Source organism: Charadrius vociferus, unplaced genomic scaffold (assembly GCF_000708025.1).
Source record: "Charadrius vociferus isolate BGI_N301 unplaced genomic scaffold, ASM70802v2 scaffold455, whole genome shotgun sequence".
Classification (NCBI taxonomy): Eukaryota; Metazoa; Chordata; class Aves; order Charadriiformes; family Charadriidae; genus Charadrius; species Charadrius vociferus.
The window spans coordinates 6,428,241-6,449,834 of NW_009648550.1; the positions used below are offsets into that span (position 1 = coordinate 6,428,241).

A 21,594-nucleotide genomic window follows, 5' to 3' on the forward strand; every position below is an offset into this window, starting at 1 on the left:
CAAGAAGGGCTCAAAGAGAAAGCCCGGTGTTACAGGCTATTCAGTATACTGGAATACTGTATATTATATATACAATATTCGTAATACTGGCATTCAGTTTTAGGATTTTGCTGCATCGCTCCCGTTAAACATCAGTCACTGCCAAAAATCCAGTGCAATTATTTGTATAAAGCTGTAAATACAGTGTGGCACTGATAGCATATTCATATCTTTTATACTGGCATATAGGGCTCATGCTTATCTCTACGGCCAGCATGCGAATGGACTAAATTTAGAAAGCGCTAAGCTATTTTCTCTTACTAGAGATAAAACACATGAAAATTTTGTTTAGTGGTTTGTGAATAGTGTTAATTAAAGGGATGTTTTCAACTTGAAATGTTGAAACTGAAAAATGTTGAAAACTTAAAAAAAGGAGTCACAAGTGCTTCCAGCAGCAGTCGGGCACCAGGCTTCAACAGTGAGCTAGTAAGAATGGTGGCCACCAGACCTTCCCTTTCTATCAGTGTACCTCAATCACAGCTTGGAAAGCTTTGTGAGAAAACAAGAATCTGATTAAAATTATTTTCTTAATACTAGGTGTACCGGGATAAAGGATTAAGCTGAATTTGAAATGTGTTCATGCTCTCAACCAGAACAAGGGTGCAAGCTGGCAGGCTGAAGGTAGCAATTCTGTTGATGTTTGTCAACAGATAAAATTGTTGCTAAACAGATGTTACAAGCTTGGGAGTTATGATTCATGAAGCCCTCCCCAGAGCATGACTGTCTGAAAGCCACATTAACAACCCCTCATTTTCCGTTAAAACATCTGTTACAGGTTGAGTGATAAAAACTCTATGAAGTATGTATGGTTAGTAGCATTTACTTAATGAAAATTTGCAAGATACTGTAGTTAAATTTTCATTATAGGAGCCTGTTTCACTCGCTTGTAACTTTACCTGACACTGGGTAGGGTTTTCTATCCCACCTGTCTCTCCTTTGATTCTGTTACTGTAGAAACTTCTAATAAAACTTGATCCAGTCACTTTCAAGAAATTCTGCAAAGAAATATTAACTGTCACAGTTAAAATGTTATGGTTGTTTTCATGTAAATTGCTGGTTCTTAATGCTTTGAAGCAAAGACTTTAAACTGGGTAGGATCTGACTGGTGGTTGAATTGCGATAACATACTTCGCCATTGTGATGAAAATAATTTCACTTTTTGTTACAGTGTGTGAAGTATTAAAAGAATACTATGATAAGCATCTCAAAAGCGGGAAAAACTGATCAGGCTGAACTGGAGCTAAAATTGTAATGGAGTGTAATACATTACCCTGTGAGAAAAAAGGAAAGTGTGCAGTAAGTATATGGTGTGCTGTCAGTCTCATCCCATGAATGGGGCAAAGGTTTTAGGGAGCAAGTAATACCTAATCACGGACTTACTTAACTTTAGTTTCAGACTTGTTTTGCAAGTCTCACCTGCTGGAAAACATGGCATTCTGGGACATGCTTATTCTGGATGCGTATACTTCAGAGACTGAGTGTAGTGTTTGTGCAAGATGTAGCACTAGCACTGTTCTGAATCTCAAGGATGATCCATAACATAAATCCAAATCCGTATTCATTGAATATCATATCCATTTGTGCCTTCATCAAATATTACTAACAGATTTTTACCAACTGCAATGCTGCTCATATTCTGTAGCTTTAACTAGCCTATTTTCATGGAGAATGTTGTTTCTTCGGTGTTTGCAGCTTCAGGGGGGAGAAAGAAGGGAAGAAAAGGCAAGTTTTGATCCTAAATGAGTTCCTGAAAAAATGCTGTGCAAAATCCAGGTGCAAAATTGAATTGCAGTGGGTAGAAAGGATCCCATTTTTGGAAGTGAACCCAAGTTCCTTACTGCTGCAGGGTGGTGGGAAATGGAACAAGAGTTTGAGAGAACATTTAAGCTTGTCAGCTCCATCTAAGTATCTTTAAAAACATTTGTCTTGCTGAATTTCAGTGGTGTAGGTACTGTAAGAGCCTTTCCTGCAGTACCTTCGTGCTGCTCCTCGCAACAGCCCCTGCAGAGTTTACGCTGCTCCTTCCCCTGTGCTCAGAAGCCAGGAAAAACTTCCTGTACTGAGGTTTTGCTTAGAAATTATTTCCTAATGTTTCAGGCTCTAAAAGCTAGACTCCACAGGGGTCTCTAGCTTTCGCTTCTACCAGGGCGTTACCCTGAAGTAGCCTTATTTCTCAGCTCTAAACTTTAGGAGTAGAGTACTGCTATAGTTGTAACGCCCTATCAGTAGAAAAAAAAAAATATCTCTGCACTTACTCCCTTTCACAGGGCAATATGCCACAAGAAACACAACATGGTAAGGATGAGAATAAACAAGCCACAGGCAACAGATTTAAGTTGTTGCTACTTAATGATTCAATCATACAATGTAAGAATGTACCTTCTCTATGATCAGAATGAGGGTTGTGTAAGACCTCCACAGAAAAGATTTTAGTATTTAAGTCAACGTCATTTTTAAATGCGAGGAAGACCCCAAACTGTGGGAGCAGCTGGCCTATTCTGACCAGATTACATTGCAAAGAGAAAGTCTTTGCATTTTAGTGCTCGCTTAAACACTTCTGCAAGTGAGCAGCTTTCGATAACAATTCAAAGAAAGCACAGTGGAGAGCTGGTTAAAACTGTTGACAAAGTCAAATGGTTTTTCTAGCAAAACACGAACATTTTACGATATTTTTTGCAATAGACTAGAAAGGGCAGCTTTTAAGCCGTTCCAGGTATTGTACAGCCCTTCCTTACCATTTCCCTACTCCTCTCCTGAAACACCTCTGCTATTTTAATTCTCTTACAAGCGAGGAGCGATCAGCCGTGGTCAGCTGTGTCAGGTGGTGTAACGGTGTTGGTTTGCACGTCGTGCCTGACTCAGGACTCCCAGTATCTTTAGGCAGCATGGCCAGATGCACAGGGAGAGTGCCAAGTAGCTTCTTTAGCCGGGAAAAACACAAGAGGGACAGTTCTCAGAAGTCCATCAACAGTAAGCTTGACCCCTGTCTCTGTTACTCCAAAACTAGCCTGGCCACAGAAGTTCAAAAGAAATGAAAGATGGTAGTTACAGAAATGGCAACTGGCATGTTGTACCTGTGGTACCGATCTCTATCCATTCCCAACATGATTCGTTCATTTTTTTCTACTTTTCCTGCAGTTTTCTCTTAGGCTTCCTTTCCAGAATGGGAGGTGTTGCCTCAAAAAGTTGGTTGGAATTGTGCATCCTTCTGCATCTCTCTCTTAAAACTCACCTTTTCTTGGGCAGCACCCAGCAGTAGCCTGGCAGATTGCTGAGTGGTCCCATTTACAGGCTGTATTGCTAATACCCCCTCCATCCCCAAATATTCCCTGACAGGACGCTCTTCCTCCACATTTTTTCCAGTGTGTCCTGTAAGCCCACTGTTGTTTTTGGAGGACAGGCTGACCCAAGGCTTGCTGAAGCCGATCGGAAGCTTCCCATCCACTTAAGCAAGCTTCAGAAATGGTCCTTATAATGTCTGCCCCTTGTTTGGCCCTCCAGCCGCAAGTGCTGAGACTAGCGAAAAGAGGCTAAAAAGCCTAAAAAAAATATCAGAACTGAGGCAAATGCAAAGCTGGGTTCCTGCACCGCACTTTTCTTGAGAAGCAGGTGTTGCATCACGCTGGGGGAACCTTTTTCCATGCCAGTACTCCACTGTCGGCATCTTTTTCCCCCAAGGGTTTTGCTGCAGAGAAAGGCAATTTGCTCTTCTACGTACATAGCCCAGCAGGAAGTTCATGCACCAGCTACCAAAAAAAAAAAAGAAGGTGCTCAGGTATTGATGAGGTGATGCTAGTATCAATTTTCTGTTTCAGCAAGTGCAGAGAACACTACAACTTGTGATTTTTTCCCCCCTTCGAAGTATTAAAACAACAGATGATCAGCCTTCTCTTAGGCTTCCAAGTAATTGAAGATTGTAACAGTTCCTTGAACGGAAAGCAGTTACCTTACGGTTTCTTAACTTAATTTTCACCTTGAATGAGACTTAAGAACAGTTTGAAGACTAAAAAGAACAATTTTGCAAGGTGCTACATATGCTTGTATCGTCTCTCTCTCTATGCTGTATCTACTAAATGAGATAAATTCATTCAAAGCTTAGTGCTCTGTCAAGTTAAAGTGGATATTTTCATGCCTTGAATATAGTTTGATTCCTGTTCTTACTGGCATGTAATTATAATCTCATCTCTGAGTTCACGTGTTTTCTTCTCTCCTCATGCAGACATTCCTTCCCTGAAAGAAGCATTTTTTCTTACTCCAGGATGTTACCAGTAGATAACAGACTTCGAAACTTACAGATCTACAAACTTCTTCAGTGCGTTCACCAAAAAGACAAGAAGCAAATAGAAAAACTGGTCCAGAATGGATTCCCAAATCTCATTAATTTCACAGAGCCTATGGAAGGATATAGTGCCCTTCATTTGGCCTGCATTAAAAATGACACCGATATGTGCAGCTTCTTGCTGGAACAGGGAGCTCATCCAGATGTCCAGGACAAAATGGGACGTACTCCAGCAATGAAGGCAGCTGAGCTAGGCCATGAGTTGGTTTTGGATTTATTAGCAAAAGCTAAAGCAGACATGACTGCTGTGGATAATGAAAGGAAAGGTAAGTAAAAGGGAACCTTATCAGACAGAGATACCATAAAATGACCCCTTGCTGCGTTACACACTTGCTACGTATGTTGTGTCCGATCTGTAGAGAGGAACCGTGGTTCAGGGTAATCCTTAGAGCTCACCAGAAGCTATTGGCCATAAGAGCTTTGATGAAAATGGAAAGAATTCTCCCCGAACAGTCTAGGCCTTTAAATCATAGGTCCCTCCAGTACATAGCTGGAGGAACTTGTGATTGAGAATCACATTTCTCCCATGACCTGTCACATATTAAATTCTGGTTTACTCCCCTAGTTCAGAGGCCCTAAACTAGAAGTCTTTTTTGCATGTATATACCCTAAAAGAAGTCGATGGGTCCCTGTTGAAGGAGTTTGTCTGTTCAGCTGTGAAGCTTACAGCCCAAGTAACCTTTCTTACCATTCAGGATCGCACCTCAATCCCTGCTGTTTCTCTTTGCAGGAGTTTTGTTTTACTGCATTTTACCTACAAGGCGGCACTACCACTGCGTTCAAATTGCCTTGGATTATGGTGCAGATGTTAACAACTGTACTACTGATGGGAAGCCTGTATTTCTACAAGCCTGCGAGCAAGCTCGTGATATTAAAGAAATATGTCTGAATTTTTTGGAAAGAGGAGCAAATCCCAATGCAAGAAACCCAGTATGAATATTTCTGTAAATAAGAACGTATATACAGGAGTATAGAATAGTTACCAAATGACTGGACTATATGACCTTAAATCCTCACATTAAAATGATAAAGCAGCGACAAATGCTTAACTCTGTGGGCATGCCTGTTCCCTTCTTATGTATCTCCCTTTTCTGCAGGAGCAGGGATTTATGTCTTCTGCTTGAATCACATATCCTGATTTAGATTTTTGTAGATTAGAATGCAAATATTTTACAAAAAAACAAATGTAACTGGGCAGCTCTTGGGAGTTGCAGTTCACTGTACGTCAGTGGACCAGTGCTGATTTTTACTTTGCCTCAATGTGCCTTCAGGTTTTCAGGGTAGAATTAATATCCACTAAAAAGTGAGTCCAGCCTGAAAAACCTGATGGGGAATCAAGGCAGGGACAAGGCATAAGAAACTCTTTTCACTCTTTTGTATGTCTTACTCATTTATTTGTTCACTTCTGTAATTTAACAAAGACCTGAAGGACTGAAGCTCTGTACTGTTGATCAAGTCAAGGAGCTCAAGCTCTCCCTTAAAGCTACCCATGGTTTTTGTTGTGGTCCTAGTTTTGCAGTATCCTTCCTAGCTCCTAGCTTTAGCAAAACCAATGTTTGGACATCCTTATCCCATCCTGTCATGCAGGTGTCCGCTTCATGCACTCAGTGTACCTGCAATACGAGAAACCTGCTTTTTTTTTTTGGTAATACGATGGGCACATACCTGGTTACATAACGGGAATAGTTTCCTAGGCCCAGAAAAAGACAGAGATCAGGGAAGAACGTATGGTTCAGTGGGACATAGCCATGGCTCACTGCTCTCTTTGCCCCTCTGTAGAGTGGCAAGTTATATTCTAAGTGTTGCTGTGGCCAACATGTTAATAGCAGGTGATCCCTGATCCAAGATGTGCTCTGTTCTTGAGAAGGTCACCAGATCTACCAAAGTCAGCCATTATAAAGAAAATCGGTGCTGCTAGTCACAAACATACACTATTATCTAGAAAAATAGATAGCACTAATGTGTTAGAATGTGAACTTTTCCTCTCGGAACAGTCGTGAAATTTCCCAGTTGCTCTGCCTTCCCTGTGGCACTCCTCCCGCCATAGCTCCTTATGCTCTGTCATGATAGAGGTGGTATTTTGTGTTAAATTTTGTAAACGTGCATGAGAGCACGCACACAGAGTAAAGAATTCCTTAACTAAGGAATTGATTTTCATGGGGACTATTCAAGGGACTCGAGTTACTAAAGTATTTGAGTCACTGGGATTTGACTGCACATATTTTAGCAGCATTATGACTAGATTCTTAAAAGTTTACCTACAGACATCTTTGAGACTATTAGACTTGTCTGCTTTTTTTGGTAATACCTAAAAAGGAGACCTGCAATTTTGTGCCACCTTGCAACGATCAGATCATATTGTTCCAACCTGAATTAGCATACGGAACAAATTCTGAATTGTTTTCTTTCTACCTCGCAGGTTACGGGTCGCACAGCCTTAATGGAAGCCGCAAGAGAAGGCGTTCTTGAGCTGGTGCGTGGTCTACTTGAGAGAGGAGTCGATGTTAACCTATTTGACCTTGAAAGACACAGTGCTGCACATTTTGCGGCCAAAGGAGGCTTTTTTGAGGTATCATCATTTTCACCATTAAACCATTGCTTCAAAGCCAAACCTGGGGTGGGTTTTTTGTTTGGTTTTCTGGGGTTGGGTGTTTTGGGTTTGGTTTTTTTTTTTTTTGGTTGGTTGGTTTTGGTTTTTTTTCTTTCTTTTTGAGCCCAGTATCTCAGCTGATCAAAGCATAATAACCAGCAATCAAAAGCAGCTTCTTTTTAAGCATCAAAGGGAATCCAGCAGTGATAGAATCTCTCTCATAATTGCAGAGCCTTTTTTGCCAAGGTACCTCTGAGTGTGTGTGCTAGCGTGGCTGGCTGGTGTGACCAGCTCCACTGGAGAGCTTGTTTCTCTCAACGTGTAGCATGTCACAGCTGTGTAACTTGGATGAAACATTACCGTTATAAGAAGGGCAGATGCAAAGAGCTGCAGGTAGGCGCTTTCTTCCTCATCCCCCATATCATCTTCAAAGTATACAAAATTATGCAGCTTTGATCGTGCATGCACTGTGAGCGTTCCTTTAAGACACTGGGCTGGCAGGAGTGAAGGTTGTCCTTGATGCCTACAGCTGAACAAGGTTTCTCTTTCCTCAGTTAAGTAAGCACACAATAGTACTACAGAAAACTTGAATGTTATGTGCACATTGATCAGCTGGGCTTGGGAAAGATGTTCACTATATAAACTGGGAAGGTGTAATACGCATTTATTTGTAAATCATTCTCACACTTCCCCATCTTAAGAAAGAGACAAGATTTTTGTTGGTTCTGTCTTTGTTTTTCTAGATTTTGAGGATTATTTCAGCTTACAATGGAGACTTGGGCCTGATTGCCATGAATGGTAACACACCGCTTCATTACGCTGCGGAGGGAGGATTTGCAAATTGTTGCAAGTTTATAGGACAAAGAGGTACATTAAAAATAAATTACTTTGCAACTATCATCTGTATTCTTTTTCTGTGATAGAGGAAAGATTTCACTTGGGCATTTGTGAAAGATTTGACTCTCTGAGGAGTCACGTGGCACATGTAATTCTCATTAAGAAGTGCCTAACAGGCTAATTATGACTTATTTCTACTAATGTGGCTGAGGGAAAACATTCCTTACAGAATGCAGCAGAAACATCATGAGTTTGTATGATTTAGAACTGGACTGTATTAAGTGGTTCTGGTTTTAGTTGGTTTTAGAAGTATCGTACTGAATCTTCCAATAGAAAATTAATTTTTGGCTTGCTAATCATTAAAAAAAAATTTATCTCAGCATAGTCATGGAGAAAACATGGCGCCCATGGTCATTGAAGCTCCAAAGAAGCTATGATCATTTTCTAACTTAATCAGGTAATAATATGCCTTCAAACTTCGATTCAAGAGCACCATGCAAAATCCTACATTCTGTTATTGTGATTCAAACGTTTAACTAGTGGTCTATTGCCAGATTGCAAGGTCGGGGTATAGAGCAATGTGTAACATTTTAATCTTAGTTTGTTTCTTCTTCGTGGTGCTCACCACTTCAAGTAAAAATGTAAAGTTTTCACTGGACTTCTGCCTTTCTATACATAATCATGAGTGGAGAGGTAAGTAGAGCGTGGGTTGCCCAATGAATCTTCCTTTGGGAAACAAATATGGACACGTGGCTAACCCTCAAGTCTGAGATAATGATGTGGTTCCTTCTACTATTGCTATTTATAGTTAAGACAGTGTAAAATTGTAGACCTGTGGCAATTAGTTGCATGTGTATTACAAGTCTCTTACATTATATAATTAGGAACTCCACTGCATTATCAGTGAAATTGTGTCCATATTTTTAGGCTGTGATCCTACATGGACAAACTTGTTAACAAAGACCCCAAGAGCCGTTGCCAAGGAAGGTGGTTTTAAAGCAGCAGCAGCAGAACTGCGTAAAATTGAAAATACCTTTAAAAAACAGTCCAAGGCTGGGGCTGAGGAGGACAACCCCCGCTGGGCACTGAGGCTGTACGACTGGTCCTTAGAGCACCAGGCTGCCCTCCGCAAGGCGTTGGAGGCTGTCGACCAAGGAGATGGGACAGTGGCTAAAGATGATTTTATGTCAGTTATTCAGAAGCAGTGCGCCTTTGTTAACCTTGAACAAATACAAACTATTGCTGAAATGCATGAAGGATCTCACTCTGAGGGAATCAACATAGAAGAATTTTTTAAAGGCTCTAAATACGTGCAGAAAAGCTGTCTTATAACCTTATTTGGACCCAAAGGGAAGAAGAAGAAAGGGAAGAAACAAAGAAGCAAAAGAGGCATCGCCATCCCCGTGCCGATTTGTGTTATTCCGAAGAGCGCGTGTCCGCGTAGGGAAGACGGCTTACCTGTGTACATGATTGAGGCTGTTCAGAATGTTGCTGATAGCTACCATTTTAACCGAGACCACCCGTCTGCCCATCCCGTGCACGATGACCGTGCCTGGTATATAGATGAGCCAAGGAAAACGTACATGAATATTAACTACCTTGTCAGAGCAGGAGACATTCTGTCTCTACAGAAAGCATTTGAGGAGGGTGTGCCAGTAGACACAAAAGATAAATATTACAAAACACCCTTGATGGCTGCATGTGCAAGTGGGAACATAGATGTTGTGCAGTATCTTCTGGAAAAGGGGTAAGATCATTTCAGAGATATTTTTTTTTCCCCAATTGCTATTTTGGAAGAGCTTTCAAAAACATAACTTTCCAGTAAACATTTGGATGCAACAGACTATGGTTTGTTTTCTGTTTACATAATGTTCAATGTTAGTGTTAGTTCTGTAAGATCCTGAGTTACAGAGGGTTAGTGTACTATTTTTCACATTTTAGTAACAGGGAAATAGAGACACCAAAGAAGTAAATTCCACAGGTCTGAAATTTTTGGTGTCTGGGCTGTTGACATTTTGGTCACATGCAGAGTACCTACAAATTCAGTGTATTGAAATGTAGGTATGAACTAACGGCAGTGCATCCTCAAAACTTCTCTCTCGGCATTGAACTACAATGAACTATATGAACTACAGTGCATCCTCAAAACTTCTCTCTCGGAATCAGATGATTTGGGGGAAATCTGGCTCAAGTGACTTGTCCGAAATTATCAAGGTACTCTTAGCTGAATCATCAAGACAATCCTGAGCTTCCCCGTTCCACATGCCAGGGCTTTTGCATGCAAATGTTTTAAGGGGAAAAGCCTTATGATCTAATCGCTTTCCTCTGCAGCCTCCTCAGGCTGAGGCAGCAGGATTTACACCAGAAGCACATGCTGCTATTTGGTCTGTTCCTCAATTTAGAAGTGCTTCAGCAATTTTGTAGCCTACAGACACACTTGTGAAAAATCTCAGCGACAGCTTAAAAGTGAAAGCCATTTAAGAAAGATTCAGTCATACTTGTGTAATAGCGTAATCACTTCTTTTTTGTTGTTGGACTGCTGTAGTCCCACAGTCATTCACATAAACACTTAAATTACCATTTTTCAAATATATTTACATTAATTTTGTTCCCTACCTCTAGCAAGAATTCATTTTAACATTCATTTCTCAGGATAAGTGGCTGTAGTCGTTGCTGCAGTTCCCACAAAGACATAACGGCACATGAGGATCTTTACACACCCTGGTAATGACACTGACATTCCTGGAGCATATGAAAATTGTGTAAAGGTGTATATTCAGGTCTTCCAAAGACAAGGATGCAAGAGTTAGCAAATTAATCTAGCAGATTAATCTCCACTGCTTTCATCAAGCCTCACTAGACAGCACTGGAATCGCAGCTCATCATCATCATCACAGTTAGACCTAGAAATGTAATAACTTAGTTTTTAAAAAAAATAGTACCAATTTTGAGATGTTTAAATTGACAGAAAGCAGAAAATGGAGAGGAAAGTTATCAGTACAGTGTTTAGCTTTGCATCTTTCAACAGCGTGGAGTTTCAGATACTTCCAGTTTGGCATGGGAGTTCAAATACTTTTTACAATATAACCTTTTCAGTCAGTACAGTGTCACAAACCCATCTCGAATAGAAAATAAAACGTTTATCCAGAACTATAGAAAATGCTGAGGTTTAAACATAAAGTGGTGATATCTACTATCTATCTTGTTCCAGAAAAACTCAGAAATAAATTAAATTTGGGCTAAACGCAAATTCAGTTTGATCAGAAGAAAATGCTGAAGAATGTTTAAGTCAGTGCCGTGTTGTCCCTGTTACCTTCAGTTGGTTTGTTTCTGATAGAATGAAGTTAGCAAAAAGGATTTCATGGGCAGACAGAGTATCAGTACAGGCATGGAGGTTGGATTGAGGGAGAAAGTGGAATAACTGGAACCGCTTATTTTAATAAGAAATACAAAGGAAATTAAAACTGCATACAAATAAACCGTAATGACTAAGCAACTGAAAGATAACAAAGGTAAAACTGGTAGGTTGGGGGAATTTACTGTGATAAGATCTCAACAAAGGTAGAATTCTGAAAAAAGATCAAAAATTTAAACAAGAAGAGATGAGCAGATGAATCTGTTCTTTTGATCTAGAGTTAAATATTAACCGTCTAACCCGAAAAGCAAAAAGCTATCCCTGGAAGCAGCTTCCTTCTCCCTCCCTGTCTTTTGGGAAGACATCAGCTCTTTCTCCCTGGAGTAAATGGAACAGCGACCCTAATTCAATTCAGGACCTCTAGGCTGTCCTAAATACAATGGAAAATAATTCACTCTGCTTGAGTACTGGGGAAGCCCCTCATGAGGTCTTGACACCTTCTGAACCCGCACATGGCACACGTGGGAAACGGCGGATGTGGGTACGGGTCACAGACTGTGCTTTCTTTGAAGATAGGGAGAACTGTAGTTCTTCCCTCGTAACACCATTAAGGGGCTCAAGTGGCTCTTGTTTCCCAAGCCTTGCCTTCGGGTGCCCCCAGCCCAAAAGCTCCCAAGGCAGCCAGTTGCTAAAGGGCTGATAATGCTTTTCCCCTCAGCTTCATCCGAAGGCAACACACGGCAAATGTCTCTCTTGCATCCTGCAGAACATGCCAGTTTTAACCTGGGAGCAGAGACAGATCTACTGTATCAGCACAGTGGCTGAAAAAGTTTTAAATCCCCGGATTTTCTGAGATAGACCTTCTCTAATTCATTTGTAAATTGGACAGTAGGCAATTTTGCCGCAGTTTAGAGCACCTGTTCTTGGCCCAGAAGCATTCTTTTCCAAATTCCTTAATCTGCTTTTTGCTATTCTCAGGGAAGGTGGAGCACAAACACCAGCAGCATTTTAGAGGACGAAGCTGTTTGATTGCCCCTTTTTTCTTTGTATTTGTGAAAACCTCCATGGAGAGGACACCGTGTTGGCTCAGAGGGGCATACGATCACCACCCAGGCACACTTTTGCAGTTAATATTCCATGACAAGCCATATATCAGATACTAAAATGGTTTCAGAGTAGCAGTAGCAATATGAAAGTATTTATTTACATCAAAGATGCCGTTGCAGTGGGCAGTTAACGTTGATTGTACTTGGAGCTGTGGATGTTCCTGTGTCTAGGAGCTAGCTTCATCTGCCACAACTCCTCTTACGCTTTTGTAGGGCTGATGTAAACGCAACAGACAATTTCATGTGGACTCCCCTCCATCACGCTTGCTATAACGGACACCTAGATATTGCTGAACTGATAGTGAAGGCTGGAGCGGCAGTGGATGCGCCTGCAATAGGCAATGCAACCCCGCTAATGAGAGCCATTGAGATCTGCAGATTGGATATAGTCTATTTTTTAATCGATGCGGGTGCTGACATCGAAATGACAAACAGCAGCAGTAAATATCAATCTCTCCCCCAAAGAGCTGTTTCCTTGTGTGTATACATGTTCTATTAAAAAAACTGAGTTCTTGGAACACATTGAGAAGTGTTCTGAATTTATGATTGCTGTCAGGATTGGGATGAAGGTAAGAGGTTGAATTAGTTTTCTACAGTATGGAGTCAGTATTCTAAGTAGTCAGCTTTCCTGGGTTTTATGCATCTAGAAAATAAAGCAACATGATTAATTATGTGATTAAGGAGGCTATTGCACCTCACAGGATATATACAGAGTTATAAGTGGCTTTAATGAAAAAAATTCTAGCTAGTTATTAATATTATTTCATGGAAAATTACATTTTAGTTGAGGCCAGTGTGTACTCTGCCACCCATTTAAATGACTTCTTTTTATGCACGGGCAGTACTGGTTAAAAAAAATTCCTTGCTGCTTATCATTTCTCCCTGAGAAAAAAATACTTAAAAACAAATCTGAACTGATACTGAAGTGTACAGCGGATCCCTCATTCAGTGTTATTTCCTTTATTTTTGGAGTAATTTAAACAGTTAACATTTGTGACATTTTAAGCCCTTGCTCTAACATAGGAAGCAATATTGCTATATAATGAGACTTTCCTTCCCAGAATGTCTTATAGGTGAAACCATGCTTGTAGAAGGGATGTGTATTCTCCATTTCTGTTACCACGTGAAGTCCCAACTCACATAGCAGTTTGGCCTCGCAACTACTTTATAGCCACAGTATCTCATCTCATAAGATCCAGGAGAATTTTTCCTTTCTTAGGCACTGAAGGTGTTCAGCACTATTTAAACCACAGGGCTTTCCCTTGACTCCTTGCCAGCCACAGGGCAAGCACTGGAAGAGGCAGATACCTACAACTACTTGGTCTACGTTCCTAACCTTGTACTATGCTAGCCATCTCCTAGAGCTAAATGCTCTCAAAGGTCAAAATTACAACCTGCAGGACCGTTATGTTAAGCTGCAAATGTGAGGACATTAAGAGCAAAGCAACCACTCCAAGAATCCCTGCAATATTTGGTTTCAAGGCTCCTTTCTGCAAGCGGTGCTGATGACTGCCAGTCCTCACACCAATTTCAGGCGTGCTGCTGGCACACTGAATGATTAATAAAATAGAGCCTAATTAAGTTCAGTTGACAGTAGTGTCATTATCCAGTTGAAATAATAAGTGCCAAGGTTCCTGTTCATGGCTTATAGAGGTATTTGGTTTTTTTTAAATACAGGAAAGAATGCTCTTGATATTGCTAAAGTGTTTGCAGATTCTAGAATAATTGATCTGCTCCAAAACAAACTGGAAAATTTGCCAAAAGTACCAGAAAAAAAAGAAGCAGGGAAAGAAAAAGTTGTGAAGCCAAAGTCGCCTTCTACACAGATGCCTGTAGAGGTACAAGCTGTGAAAAAAGAGGTATGAGAGGTGGTAACACAGGATTGATTTGCTAATGGTAGAGTGCCTCTTTCTTTCATGTATTTGCCATCCATATCTCTCTAAAGCTGTAAATCGGGCAGTTTTGTTAAAGTGAGTGTTTTCCAAAGCCAGTACTTGTTCTTGCCAGTACTAGTATTTGTTCATTGGTTGAAATTTTGACTTATTAATTATATTAACTTCATGTCTTCCCCAGTCCCACTTAAGAATTATGCCCTACATCCCTGACAGGACACAGAAAAGTGTTTCCTCTTCCTTTGCCCCCCTTCTCCTGATGTTTACAAGCATCCAGCTCCGTTGTGACTGATTTACCAGTGGTACTTGTTAGTCAAACCCGGGATGCTATTGAGAGAGAAAATGCAATTGTATCTGCATTGCTGGAAGTGTCCTTCAGCAATCCTGCCCTGAACAGTGTAGGAAGTATGTCCCAGTAGCCAAATGTTGGTTTTCCCCTTTCAGAAATGTTTTGAATTTGTCAGGGATAGTATAGGACGTTCATAGGAAGGAGGATGACAACCTTAGGTGCTTATTTATTCCTCACCTGGCACAGGATGGGATCCCCAGTGGTACTAGGTGATTGTCTTGTGAGTCTTAAAGAGCAGTTAAAGTTTTAGTGTCCAAGAAGGAGAGTCATCCTCTACCTTTTAAAAGCTTTCCCTCACAAATTTTGGTTATAAAAAAAAATTATCAGCTTGAACAAAACCAAATTCTGAATAGGTTAAGAAAAACACACACAGTAAATAGATAGCAAAAGAAGTATCAGAAGATGCAGGATGTGTGCCTTGCTCCTGAACGCACTGTATTTGTATAACTGCTAACTTCTCTTTCAGCCTTCACAGGTTTCTCTGCCAGTTGTAGAAAAAACCATTCTTGAAAAGAAAACGCATTCCCTTGAGGACAGTGTTATTTATCTGAACTCTCTGATAACCAGTGGTGCTACCAAGAAAGAGGACATCGCATTCAAACCCAGGAAAGTACGTACGGCAGCAAAATGTGAGCAGTTTCACGTTAATTTAAAGGTAGACATTGCTGTAGATCAAAAACCAGAACAATCTGATTAAATGACTTCACAATTCAACTAGCTTGTAGATGGTGTGACCCAGGCTAGAGAGATTACCACAAAACGACAGTAAACTCAAGAGTTCATATATATGTATTATATACAAACACATATAAAACAAATTGTCATGGAAAAGAAGCTCATATCAGGTTTTAAAATAGGATTAAAGTGCACCTGCAGTAAAATACAAACCCAACTACATTAATGGTATGGATTTTTATATTCTTACAGTTAAAGGATAGGAGTTACTGTACAAGGGGCTGCCACCAACTTCTAACTTGCCTTCTCAGTTAGTTATCACATGATGACTTACCTCAGTGACAGTTGTTGAACTAAATGGATCACATAGTACACTAAATATTTACTTCCTAGAGTTAGAATACTGGAAGTACAATTTTTGTATCAGGGACTTGTTGAAACTCATTCGCAAATAACTACGAAACAGAAAAAGACCAGAGAAGTAATTTTTCTGTTTTCTTTTCTCCTTAAAAAGGAAGAAAATACCATTGCTGACTGAGAAGGTTTGTTTGGAGTTTGTTTACCATTTCCCTAACCCTGATTTGTGCTAGTTTCTGCAATGGTCTCAAGGAAATAAGGTTACATTGCTAATGACTCTACAGCTAATTATTGTTTTCCACTCTGAGGATCTTGTGCCCGAGTCAGTCATTCTAAACAATTAGCTCTTTCCCACATTATACCTAATCTGAGCCCACGACATGTTATAGATTGGAGGTGACAAGAAGAGAATGCTCTGCTTATAGATACACAAATTGCTGTGGTATCTTCTGTTTGGCGGCCGCACTAGTTTTCTTCTACATCTCTGAAAGGACTGTTAGAACATGGGTCTGTTTGGATAACAGTATCTTCTTAATGCTTCAGTGACAGAAGTCATGTCCAACTTAATTCCAAATACCTTTATTTTCTAGATTTGGGCCCCTGAAGCTGCAACAGAGGAGCTAGTAAGAAAGCAAGAATTGCTCCGTGAACGTTTTGCTCTTGATGGCCAATCAGAAAGCTTCACAACCCCCTTTAATAGAAAAGTTACAGAATAAGCACACTGACTGGAAGAAGCTACTTCAGCACATATTTTAAGGGGACAAAGATCTAAAAAGCTGCTCCTCTGTAAGGAAGGAATCATGCAGTGCTCAGTAAATGTATCTCAGTCATGATTAAAAAAAAAAAAAAAAAGGCAAGTTTTTCCTGTGTAGATTATGTTGCATACACACAATCTTTTGTTAAGGGCTTAGTCTGGAAAAAGGTTTATCCTCATGTGATTTTAAGTCTTGGAGCTGGCCCAGCATAATTCATGGAATGGCCACTGTTGTGACACACATGTCCTTTTCCTTTCTAAAGGTATGGCTTTATGAGGCTATTTTTCACCCCAACATAAAACTTCCTGGAAGATGTAAATGTTACCTTTTCTACTAAAAGGTTATTAAATATAAAGATATGAAGATAGCATTCAAAAATTAAGACACCAGTGTTCTTGGTTGTCTGCAGAGGCAACAGAAAGTACAGAATTTACAACCAGGACTACTACTGTCTAACTTACTGCTTTCACGTTCTCTCTCATACACTTGCAAGAGTGCGCAAACTTCCTCACTCACTGACGACGTATTCCCCAACTGCAGTGTTGCAAAGCTGTTATCAAGACCTTTAGATCTTTTCAGCAAACTTGAAAAAACATTCAGAGATTTTGTAAATGTACGTCCTTTTATGAAGAGCTGCATCCACAGCTAATCCAAGTCAGTGTGTGCCCCTACAACAGCGAAGTCAACAGGTAATGTCCCTGCCACAAAAACGAGTTCTTTGGGTGGGAAGGAATTGGTCTTAGAAGTGAACTGACCGGGCAGTGGTGATTTAGTATGAAGAAAAGGTACCGAATGTTCATTCTAGGAAGTATATAATGTCAAGATTCATGCAATCGGACCAGGCCAAAACAGCCTGTGTTCTGCTGAGAGACTCAGTGCCTCTTGAGATCTGTTGTGTATGCCTGCAAAATAATTGGCAGCACAAAAGTGAGTCAAATTTGGAGCTTCAAAAAGGCAGTAACAGGTGATAAGTTTTTAGTAAGCAGAGGCTGGAAATACTGGGAATGTTTAGCTTAGAGAGGAAATAAGTGGAAGGGAACGCCGTAAAATATATCTAAAGAAGCAAAAAGCGTGAAGTGAACTGAAACCTCTTATCCTTTCACAGAATACAAGCACATTCACACTACAGAGAAAAAAGAGAAAGCACACAGATATTAAATACCGTACAATGTGCAAATAGCCTCTGGAACCCTCTAGCCCAATTATCCTTGGAAACTTGAAAAAAAAAATATACATACATTGTGAGAATGGTCTAGTTAGCTAACGCATGAGGGATAGAAATCCCGTATGTTTCAGGACCTCAGCTAATTACTGTTGGCAGGTGATAGAGCAAGTTTTCTAGCAGTGCAGTTCACTTCCCAATTGCCCACTGTGGTGATGTGTGCGTCCCTTAGGAGAGGTGACAACACTGGCCTAGGCAGACACTGTAAATGAAATCAGCTTCCGGTTTGATAGTACCCATTCTTCACATTTATTTTAATGTTGTGAGACTTCAACAGCTGTCTGGCTCTACTTTTGAACATTTGTTTTCAAACATAATCTGTTTTTTTAACTGCAAGTCTTGAACTCCGGAATCTGAGCTTCAAACCGGGTTCTCTCCTTCTGGTTCATAATTTTCTGTAATAAGAACCACGTTTTGCCCTTGTTGATGCATGTGATATAGCATTTCCGTGCCTGAATTTGCCGAGGTGTGAAGGGAGGGGAGCGGAAGACTTGGGGGAAGCCTGCAGTCACATTCTTAAAGACACCACCACTGCCTGCATGACACTGCATGCAGTGATCCCTTTTTAATTCTAGCTGCACATCCAAATGCGAGTGTGATATTTAGTAGATAACCAAGACAAGTGCAAAGCAAGTAGATATATCTAGTAAGATACTATTTTCAAATACAGTTACCGAACATATTATTTGTATGAATGAAGTTGTGCATGAGTAGTTTATGACAAGTTGCTTACATTGAGAAAATATCCTGATATGTTTAGCATTTTAATAGTTCAGTATAAAGAAAGACGTTACAGGCAAGTGAGATACCATTTCAAATATCAACTGTCTTGGAATTGTTAATATCAGCATATCGTCTTTGCTTGTCAGCATAAAACTTCTGCTGGCTGCAGGTGGTCTTAAATAACAAAACTAATAGTGTTAAAGTTAGTCATAGAAGGCAGTGCAGGCAAGGAGCAGGGTGCCCGTAAGCAGTTGTAGGTAAAACTGCATCTCTAAAAGAAGGAGAGGCGTGGGGTCAATTTGCTAAACAGTAGTCATGAAAATAAAATCAAGCAGTACAGTCAGAAACTCCTAACTCATCCTGCAAGGTAAAACGTGTTTCTGGCAGAGTTATGTCATGGAGGTTCGCTGGGAGAGTTCTCCGCTGTTGGAGCCCATTGTTCAGCTCTCCTCTCTGGAAGTACTCCTCACTTGGGTAACTACTGCTGCATTAAGGTATGGACCGTTCTCTGCTGGCTGTGTTCATTAAGGTAACTGTAAGCTAATTGACAAGAACTTGAATGCAAAGGGAACACGCTAACCTGGCCGGCAGAAGGGACTGTCCCTGCATCGGTTCGGATCATGTAGGATTCGGCTTGTTGGCGAGTAGCCTCTGAAAAGGTTTGGAGAAGAGAGCACAGAGAGGGAGACATTTTCTGTTCCCATAGGAAATCCTTACGAGCATCATCCTTGTGCTTTTTCATCCCAGCCAGAACGGGCTGCAGACTCGCACAGTCTCTACATGTTCTCCCGCAAAAAGAAAAGCTGAAGAGCTGCACGTCAGCTGTACACAGCATGATGGCCCAGCAGAAAGAAATTTGTGCTGCTTTGGCCTGCTGGCTTCTCCATAGCTCCCTGGTCTTCTCTGTAGCTGGCTGCCCAAAGGGTTGACAGATTTGTCTCGCAAGCTACCGCCCCATCCAGCCCTCAGCCTGGGCCTGGCTTTCCGCAGGAGCGCAGCGTAGAACGACGGAAGAGGCGAGACAAAACATCGTCACGCACAACACAAGGTTAGCCACTCAGTCCCGTGCGGTTTGTGAAGACGGCTCGTTTTGTGCAAGAGAAGAAACGTTCACCAAACATACATGAAGGACGTTACACAGGACTGCCTGTCCCATGGGTATCTGTCCCCAGCCCCAGTTGTTTGCTCAGGCTGGCTTGGTTAGTGCTTCTTGCTGCTATTGTAATAGAGAGCAAAGCACCACTCTCCTGAGTGAGAGAGCCTTCTGGAAGGCTGAGTCAGTTGTATGTCAGAAAATGTACCGAGAACAAGGAAACTTGCAGGTGGGAGTTCAAACAGATTATGACTGTGACTCAATCTCTTGAGATAGGAGCACAAGTGAAAAATAAATCAAAGGGAGAAACCAATGCAGAAAAATTAAACAGAAAGAGGGCAGCAAGGGAAAGGAAAGAATGAACTCTGCACAGGTACAGGACCTAAGGCTAGATGAATTGTATACTAGATTTTGCCCACAATCAGGCTGTAATCTAACCTTAGTCACCCTTTGTGATTTGCCTTTAAAGTTCAAGACACCTGTGAAGTCTTCAAGTATTGTTTCAATCTACTGCGCATATCTCAGGCTAGCTGCTGTTGGCACCCAGAAGTGCTTCCCATACCACTCCACTGCAGAACACGCGCAATTACATCCCCCGATTTCCAATGTGTGCTATTTTTAGTTCACTTGCAAAACACATTACATTAGTTTGGGCTGGGTATTGCTGTTGAAGATACCATTGGCACACGTTTATGTGCTCAAAACTTGAGTTCTTTAACGCCAGAGTGTTTTTTGAAGGCTCCTCTTTATGTAGGAAACCCCAGTGCTGAATAACAGACTCTAAATTCATCAGATCCTACAGGACAGGAGAGTCACTGTGCACCAAGAGAGATTTGATGGACCAGACCTCAATGAATGATCAGCTGCCTCAAGCCTATGTTGAACTTACTTTAGTTTCATTAAAAAAAACAACCCACACTACAAAAAAATCCCCATTGGACTCCTTTCTTCTCACAGCTGGATTCACACACACCCCTAAGAATTCCCCATTTCATCCACACCCCCACCCCAGCAGCGCTTCCTCTGTCCCCGAGTCTTCTCTAAGCCCCTATATAGTTTCACCAGCTTACCTCTACTATCACTGTTACCCTAGGAGGAAGATGTGACCACGGTTATCTTACTTGTAAGCAAACAGTACAACAAATCATCACTTCGACATGACAACAGCTTCAGTAAACGCCACAAAATGAGATAAATTTGACAAGAAGTCCTCTCACCTCTGTCTGCAGATTATCTTACAGGCTTCCTACGTCCAGTACACGCATGTTTTTCCAGTTTACCATATGGCTCATGAAACACATATTTATGACTGAAATGTAAGAACGTGGCTTTTCTCCCCATTTTAAATGCATTTACCATTCACAATTGGGGTTTTTTTGGAAGGCAAATTGCAACACAAATATAGTTCTAGTCACAGGAATCCATGCTCTTATGCTAACACAAAACAGGCAATACAAAGTGGAATTCTTGAGCTGCTGTAAGTGCAGTGGAGGTAATAAATATGGTTATCAAGTTTATCAAGTGTTTGAGATTGAACCCCAGGAAATTTGATTTAGCCTTACTACTGCTCCAAATCCCTTGCCATAGCTCCAAGGAACATCTCACTTGTAATAACAAAACAGGAAGGAGTTCTAGCAAGAGGAACTGAATTGGCCCAAATGGGCTTGACTGGGACAAGGCTAAGTCATGGTATGTTGTCATTATAAGCCTTGGAGACCCCCTGGAAGGAAAAGAAATAATAATAAAAAAAAAGTAGTCGTAAAATAAAACAACTGAGTATTGCTGAGTGTGACCTTACTGAAAGGGTGGGGTAAGTCAGTCCTCTCCTGCTACCAGCAGTGCTTGTACAACCCAACAGCTCTTCTCCTGCGCTACAGGGCTTGCAGGGAAATCAAATGCTATGGAGCTGCTACATCTGTCCAGTTACTACAGCTTATGAAATTCTGCTTACAGGAGAACTGGAGTCCAGGTACCCCAAAAGGAAAAAACGGCAGAGCTGTAGAAAGACAAACAGCAGACTACAAAAAAGGGAACCCGCTAATTTTGTGCGGTCCAGCTCCTACCTGGTGACTAACGAAGACAAAAGAAGCCTAGCACATCACAGGCAATGGCTGTTGAGCTGTACAACTATTACAGAGGGACAACCAGAAACATTCACATGAGCCAGAAGTAGCTTCAAATTGCCTATTAATTCCAAATGCCTGTCAGCAGTTATTATCTGATGGGTCAGAGTAACCTGGCATCTACTAAAGAGAAAAAGAA

At 41.0% G+C, this 21,594-nt stretch overlaps 1 protein-coding gene across 1 annotated transcript; it reads left to right on the top strand.

Moving 5' to 3' along the window:
- The first annotated feature begins 4,298 nt into the window (after positions 1-4,298).
- Positions 4,299-16,255, top strand: ANKEF1 (ankyrin repeat and EF-hand domain containing 1). Its single transcript, XM_009886036.1, has 9 exons — positions 4,299-4,644; positions 5,109-5,308; positions 6,798-6,947; positions 7,712-7,835; positions 8,733-9,552; positions 12,480-12,706; positions 13,944-14,125; positions 14,974-15,117; positions 16,130-16,255. The coding sequence occupies exons 1-9, from the start codon at positions 4,299-4,301 to the stop codon at positions 16,253-16,255; spliced, it is 2,319 nt and encodes a 772-aa protein (XP_009884338.1).
- The last annotated feature ends 5,339 nt before the right edge of the window (positions 16,256-21,594 follow it).

Coding starts and splice junctions, on each gene's coding strand:
- ANKEF1 (XM_009886036.1), top strand. CDS start 4,299: ATGTTACCAGTAGATAACAGACTTCGAAACTTACAGATCTACAAACTT. Junction 9,553..12,479: donor CAGTATCTTCTGGAAAAGGG/GTAAGATCATTT, acceptor ACGCTTTTGTAG/GGCTGATGTAAACGCAACAG. Junction 12,707..13,943: donor CGAAATGACAAACAGCAGCA/GTAAATATCAAT, acceptor TTTTAAATACAG/GAAAGAATGCTCTTGATATT.